This window comes from Carassius carassius, chromosome 42, assembly GCF_963082965.1.
Source record: "Carassius carassius chromosome 42, fCarCar2.1, whole genome shotgun sequence".
Taxonomy (NCBI): Eukaryota; Metazoa; Chordata; class Actinopteri; order Cypriniformes; family Cyprinidae; genus Carassius; species Carassius carassius.
In genome coordinates, this window is record NC_081796.1 from 26,317,494 (window position 1) to 26,324,915 (window position 7,422).

The following is a 7,422-nucleotide window of genomic DNA, read 5'->3' on the forward strand; positions in this document are numbered from 1 at the left end:
ACGCCGTGAGTCCACCTGCTGCCTCACAGCACCCAGACATCAACATGTGCTCATCCTCAGGTCATCAGAGATCAGGAGGAGTGTGTTTCTTCATCAGGTTTGGAGAAATGTAGCATTGCATCAGTGTCTCATCAATGGATGCTCTGCAGTGAATGGGTGCCGTCAGAATGAGAGTCTGATAAAAACATCACAATAATCCACAGTGCATCAGTTAACATCTGGAGAAGACATTCTGACGGCACCCATTCACTGCGATGCAATGCTACATTTCTCCAAACCTGATGAAGAAACACACTCCTCCTGATCTCTGATGAACTGAGTGTGAGTTAATTTCCAGCTCATTTTCATGTTTGGGAGAACTATTCCTTTTAACGCTTACAGACTCACATGCATCACTTTTACTACATGTGTGTATTACAAATAACTAGTTCATTTAGTCCTCACCCGCACATCCTCATCTATAACCAGCCCCAAATACAGAGTCTAACGAGATTACCATCAGAAACTGATTTCTGAAGATCATGTGACACTGAAGACTGCAGTAATGATGCTGAAAATACAGCTGCGCATCACAGAAATAAATTACAGTTAAACACATATCCACGTAGAAAATAGTTATGTCAAATTGTAATAATATTTCACAATTTTGACAGTATTTTTGATGTTTCTTGTGCTCTCTCAGGTGCTGAAGGGTTTCCCAGAGTGTCTGCAGGCTGATATCTGTCTGCATCTGAACAGAACTCTGCTGCAGAACTGTAAAGCGTTCAAGGGCTCCACTAAAGGGTGTCTGCGGGCGCTGGCCATGAAGTTTAAGACCACTCACGCCCCGCCGGGCGACACGCTGGTGCACGCCGGAGACGTCCTGACCGCCATCTACTTCATCTCCCGCGGCTCCATCGAGATCTTACGTGGAGATGTAGTGGTGGCCATCTTGGGTAGGTGTCACGGTGAAATCAAAGGGCTTTTCTAGTACATGCAACACTTGTTTTTAAGGATCTAGGATCCACGATACGCCCTGTTTAAGTCACTATAACTGTATTTAATTTGAATGCAACAAGGTTTGTACTGTGAGGTCAGTCTCTAGTGCCACCTACAGGAAGTCAGCTGTAAAATTGTGTGATGTAGAATAATAATAATTCACCCCAAAATCGTTCATGACTTTCCTGCATGACTGCATTTCTTCTGTGGAATAAACAAGCAGATGTTTAGAAGAATATCACTGCTGTTCTTTGAAAGCATCCAATGACTAGTGACTGTTAAACACCAAAAATGCGACAGTCCAAGTCTGTTTTATTTATCTGATTTATTTTTTCGTTATCATTAAAACGATCATAATATAAATACACCTCTGCTGGCCTGATTGTTTATGGATGCTTCTGACATCTTAGGGAAGAATGATATATTCGGGGAGCCCATCAACCTGTACGCACGGCCCGGGAAATCTAACGCAGACGTGAGGGCGCTGACGTACTGCGACCTGCACAAGATCCACCGAGACGACGTGCTGGAGGTGCTGGACATGTACCCCGAGTTCTCCGACCACTTCTGGAGCAACCTGGAGATCACCTTTAACCTCCGAGACGTGAGTCCCGCTCACTGAACACATCTTCCAGTCACTGGAGCACAAGCACAGAATCCATGGATGTGTTCCCTTACAGAACAACATGATTCCCGGATCCCCCAGCAGCGCTGATTCAGACTGCCCTGGCTTCAACAGACTGCGCAGGAGAAAGCTTTCCTTCCGACGGCGGACAGAAAAAGGTTTTCCCGATCATTTCACATTCACTGTTTACGGATGATGTATGCAGATGTTGGTGAATATCCATCCCGTGTTCGTTTCTCCAGACGATGCTGATGCTGGAGAGATCAAGAAGAATGAGAAACCCGTCCGGAGAGGCAGAAAACAAGCGAACGAGGATAAGAGCCCGGGATGGGAGGAGCCTCAGAACTCTGTCTCCTCCCACTCCAGTGGTGATGAGGGGGAGGAGCCTGTGCACACAAGCCCCGCCCCTCTCACCACACTCATGGATGTGACTGAAGGAGAGGGCGATCCCAAAACAGGAAACACATGCAACGCCCTATCAGGTGACAGAACGACGAGTGAACTCGTATATAAATTATATAATATAAAAAAACACAAGTTATACTATTTTTTAAATGTTCGGAATTAGAATTTTTAATTAAGTTGCATAAAATATATTAAAAAAATAGTACAATAGTATATAACAATCGTGGTAATAATGACAATAAAACTGTTATAATTATATTAAAATATATATTAAAAAAACAGGCATTAAATTAAATTTTCTTTTATCACAATTTAGTACCGTTTTAGTCTGTAAACATTTTTCTTACCAAGTTTTGATTGAAATAATGTTGTTGAAAAAAAACACAGAAAAAAACTACATAAATACTAGAGTAAATGCAATAAATACTTAAGTAATATATTTATAATAAAGGGTATATAAATGAATACAATATTAATTATTAAACAATTATTATACGGTGCCCAAAATATATAATATAATATAATATAATATAATATAATATAATATAATATAATATAATATAATATAATATAATATAATATAATATAATATAATATAATATAATATAATATAATTGTCACACACCTGGACTCATTTTGTGTGTTTTTGCCCCTGTGACCCAGTTTCTGTCTTCCGTGTCTGGTTTGATTAGTTTCCAGGTGTGTCTCTTCATTTCCCCATGTGTTCCATGTCCCTGTTAATTTAGTCATGCCATCCACCTGTGTTTCCCCAATTATCCCTTCTACTTAAGCCTTGTCCTTTCAGTTCTGTTTTGTCGGGTCTACTCGTCTAAATGTCAACTTGTCCACTTGTCACCTGTTACTTGCCACTTGCCACTTGCCACCTGTTATTTTGCTACTTACCATGCCTATGTTTGAGTTAATAAATCCTTGTTTCGTTTATCCCTCGGCTTCGTGTTCCTTCCAGCAGCGTAAGCCGTGACAGAAGACCCGACCTAAAAAGTTATAAACTGCGTGTTTTCCCTCCGTTTTGTTTTCCGTTTTTTCACTGTCTTTTTCTTTCCGTAGTGTGTCATGGATCCCCTCTATCGCCCCGAATACCTCCTCCTCCTGCTGGAGCAGGAGGGACTGTCTCTCGAGGACCATACCAGACGGTTTCTCTTGATAGCTAATGCCACCAGCTACCCGGACCACGCGCTCTGCACCTTTTATCACGCCAGCCTGAACTCCAGGTGCAGAGCGTTGTCGCCCGAAGATGGTCCTCGGGAGGATTTCGCCGCCTTCATAGAGTGGAATCTGGTGAGAAATGGGTCACCTCTCACGGTCGGCCCAATGGAGGATCTCGCCAGGTCCACTCTGAACCCAGAGCCCAGCCTGCAATCTCCCCACGGTACGAGGCATAAGCCCGAGCCCACCGATGATGGAGAGCCAGAGAGCAACCCGTCAGACCAGGTGCGAGAGCCGGCGACACTGCCCACCTCGAGGGAGCATAATGTGGAGCGCCAAATGGGTCAAAATGAGGGGGTTTCCAATTCACCTATGCCAGATCCTCTGTTAAGCCCAGGAAGGGCTCCTGATCTTCCGTTAAGCCCAGGACGGGCTCCTGATCCTCCTGTAAGCCCAGGACGGGCTCCTGATCCTCCTTTAAGCCCAGGACGGGCTCCTGATCCTCCTTTAAGCCCAGGACGGGCTCCTGATTCCCCGTTAAGCCCAGGACGGGCTCCTGATTCCCCGTTAAGCCCAGGACGGGCTCCTGATTCCCCGTTAAGCCCAGGACGGGCTCCTGTTCCCCCGTTAAGGCCAGGACGGGCTCCTGTTCCCCCGTTAAGCCCAGGACGGGCTCCTGATCTTCCGTTAAGCCCAGGACGGGCTCCTGATCCTCCTGTAAGCCCAGGACGGGCTCCTGATCCTCTGTTAAGCCCAGGACGGGCTCCTGTTCCCCCGTTAAGCCCAGGACGGGCTCCTGATCCTCCTGTAAGCCCAGGACGGGCTCCTGATCCTCTGTTAAGCCCAGGAAGGGCTCCTGATTCCCCGTTAAGCCCAGGACGGGCTCCTGTTCCCCCGTTAAGCCCAGGACGAGCTCCTGATCCTCCGTTAAGCCCAGGACGGGCTCCTGATCCTCCGTTAAGCCCAGGACGGGCTCCTGATCCTCCGTTAAGCCCAGGACGGGCTCCTGATCCTCCGTTAAGCCCAGGAAGGGCTCCAGCCCCAGAGCTTACTCCAATGCCTGCTCCTCCAAAATTCCCACCCACTCCTGCCTCCTCCTCCGCTGTCGTCTGGCTGCCCCTCTGCTCGCCCTCAGCCTACCATCATTGTGGTGCGAGCTCAGCGGGACCGCCATCCTCCAGCGACGCCTTGGTCGGCGTCTCCCTCACCTCCGCCTCCAGCCTCTGAGGCCTGGACTCCGCCTCGGCCCGTTGACCCGTCGGCTCCACCATGGCTCCTAGCTCCTTCCTCTCCGCCGTGGCCCGGCAGTCCACAGGCTCTGCCTGGCTCCCTCATCCCTCCGTCCCTCCGGCTCCGTCAGGCTCCTTCATCCCCTCGGCTACACCTCAGTCCTCGGTCACTCTGGCCTCACCGCGGCCTTCCGGATCCACATCGCCGCGTCAGTCACCAGAGCCATCAGTTCCGCCTAGGACCTCCGGCTCCTCCCCGTCACCCTGGCTCTTCGGCTCTCCGTCTCCGCCTCGGGCTCCTCCTCCACTTGCTCCGTTGCCGTGGGTCGAGTCCCTGGAGTCGGTGACCATTCCTCCTCCATGGCTCCTTCCTCCGTCGGCCCCACCTTGGGCCGTTATGGCTGTGGCCTGGGTCCTGCTGGGTACCTCCTGCTTCAGATCCTTCCTGTCTCCTCCCTGGCTCCTCCCTCCGTCATCTCCTCCCTGGCTCCTTCCTCTGTGGTCCCTGTCTGCTGGCCTCCCTTTGTTGTTTCTACGGTGCGAGGACGCACCTACCGGGAGGGGGGAGTACTGTCACACACCTGGACTCATTTTGTGTGTTTTTGCCCCTGTGACCCAGTTTCTGTCTTCCGTGTCTGGTTTGATTAGTTTCCAGGTGTGTCTCTTCATTTCCCCATGTGTTCCATGTCCCTGTTAATTTAGTCATGCCATCCACCTGTGTTTCCCCAATTATCCCTTCTACTTAAGCCTTGTCCTTTCAGTTCTGTTTTGTCGGGTCTACTCGTCTAAATGTCAACTTGTCACCTGTTACTTGCCACTTGCCTCTTGCCACCTGTTATTTTGCTACTTACCATGCCTATGTTTGAGTTAATAAATCCTTGTTTCGTTTATCCCTCGGCTTCGTGTTCCTTCCAGCAGCGTAAGCCGTGACAATAATATAATATAATCAAGCAGTTATAGTTGAAAATAAAATCTAAAATTAATAATAAGTAACAATTATAAAATAAAATAAAATATGGTAATATTATGAATTAATATTATTATTATTTTAATAGTAAAAAACTAATAAATGCGAGTAAAATAGAGTAAATGCAATAAATACTAATATATATATATATATATATATATAAAATACAATATTAATTATTCAATAATTATTAAATGGAACCCAATATCATATAATTTAATATTATACAAAATAATACAATATAATATAATCAAGCAGTGATAGTGGGAAATAAAATCAAATGTAAAATAATAATAATAAGTAACAATTATAAAATAAATAAAATAAACTATGCTAATATTATGAATTAATATTCATGTAATTTAACCAATCGATGAGGTAAATATGATCCGTCGTGCTGTATGTGGTAGTGATGTGCATCTGTCTGTCTCAGGTGCCTTCTCAGGTGTGTCTAATATCTTCAGTTTTTGGGGTGACAGTCGGGGGAGGCAGTATCAGGAGGTGCCCCGCTGCAGTCTCCCGTCGCCCTCCATGTATCCCAGCATGCCTCTGTGCAGCATCAGCCGCCAGCAGCGCAGCCAGATGGAGACTAGACTGGAGCTGCTGCAGAAACAGCTCAACAGGTCTCAGTCACACACCTGTGTCCTCACACACAGCTTCAGTGGAGCTGCATTAACACCTGTGTGTGTGTGTGTGTGTGTTCAGACTGGAGAGTCGCATGTCTGCAGACATCGGTGCGATCATGCAGCTGCTGCAGAGGCAGAAGATGCTGGTTCCTCCGTCCTACAGCAGTGTTTCCTCTCCGCCGCAGACGTCCATGTTCCCCGAGACGCTCGAGGAGTCCAGAACACCTGCTTCTCTCTCACAGGTGACACACGGGACGAGTTCGAGCCGCTGGAGCTAAGCTGACATGTTAGAGAATATAGTAGCATATTCAATTAAAATAAATAATAGTCCGAATCAGAAAGAGCTTGATACACACACAAGGAATTCGTCTGGTAGTCCATTACACACATTATTTTATTTCCAAACATTTTTCTAGTCACAGCTGTGTGTCATTCTACTCAGTCCATTAAGAGGTGCTAAAATAATTAATTCATTTATTTGCATTTTATAAGATATAATTTTTATTCTTTTATATTTATTTAATATAAAATAATTTTATATTTAATATATATTATTTATATTTTTTGTCATGTTAATTAATTAATTAATTAATTATATATATATATATATATATATATATATATATATATATATATATATATATATATATATATTTTTTTTTTTTTTTTTAAGTTATGAAGTTATGGTGTGTGTACAATAAAAATGTATAAAATAGAAATAATTTAAATAAACATATATATATATATATATATATATATATATATATATATATATATATATATATATATATAAAATAAAGGCCAAAGTCTTGAAATAATATATATATACATACAATATTTAATAAATTATTAAATGGTATCCAATATAATATAATATAATCAAACAGTAATAGTGCTCAAAAAAATAAAATGCAAAATATAATAATAATAATAATAATAATAAGTAACAATTATAAAATTTAAAAAATGCTGTTTATATTCTGAATTAATATTATTATTATTATTATTCTTAAAAAAAAAGATTAACCTGTGTGTGTGTGTGTGCAGCATATATATATATATTTATATAAATACATTACATTTAAATGAACGTTTTGGCTGAGCAAACACTAGTCGCTGCTGTAGTTCTGGTGTTAGTGAGTGTGAACAGTGTGACAGCGGCAGGATCTCTGCTCTGTTTCTCCTCCAGTCCTGTGAGTTTCTCAGCAGCTCGTCGGAGCTCCATCCTGCGGACAGCGCCGCTCCTCGTCCTCGTCCTCGTCCTCGTCCTCGTCCTCGTGGGGGATTCTCCAGCCTCGGATCCCGACTGGAGCTCGATCCGAACCCAGACGTCCACCGTCGCTTCTCCCTGCAGGAGCCGCACACATCACTGAGCTCTGAGACGCCTCAGAAACACTAGAGACACAGAGGAGATCACACCCTCTC

The 7,422-nt window shown here is 44.3% G+C and overlaps 1 protein-coding gene across 1 annotated transcript in view; it reads left to right on the forward strand.

Annotated features, from left to right (window-relative positions):
• LOC132124445 (potassium voltage-gated channel subfamily H member 2-like) overlaps positions 1 to 7,422 on the forward strand; it is a 123,957-nt gene extending 116,535 nt beyond the window's left edge. The window contains exons 8-15 of the mRNA XM_059535445.1: positions 1 to 5; positions 683 to 935; positions 1,389 to 1,582; positions 1,659 to 1,761; positions 1,846 to 2,085; positions 5,805 to 5,994; positions 6,077 to 6,239; positions 7,187 to 7,422. The exon at positions 1 to 5 is cut by the window's left edge and continues 195 nt beyond it. Of these exons, the coding sequence (XP_059391428.1) occupies positions 1 to 5; positions 683 to 935; positions 1,389 to 1,582; positions 1,659 to 1,761; positions 1,846 to 2,085; positions 5,805 to 5,994; positions 6,077 to 6,239; positions 7,187 to 7,396 (1,358 nt within the window). The 3' untranslated portion in view covers positions 7,397 to 7,422. The remainder of the gene's footprint in view (positions 6 to 682; positions 936 to 1,388; positions 1,583 to 1,658; positions 1,762 to 1,845; positions 2,086 to 5,804; positions 5,995 to 6,076; positions 6,240 to 7,186) is intronic.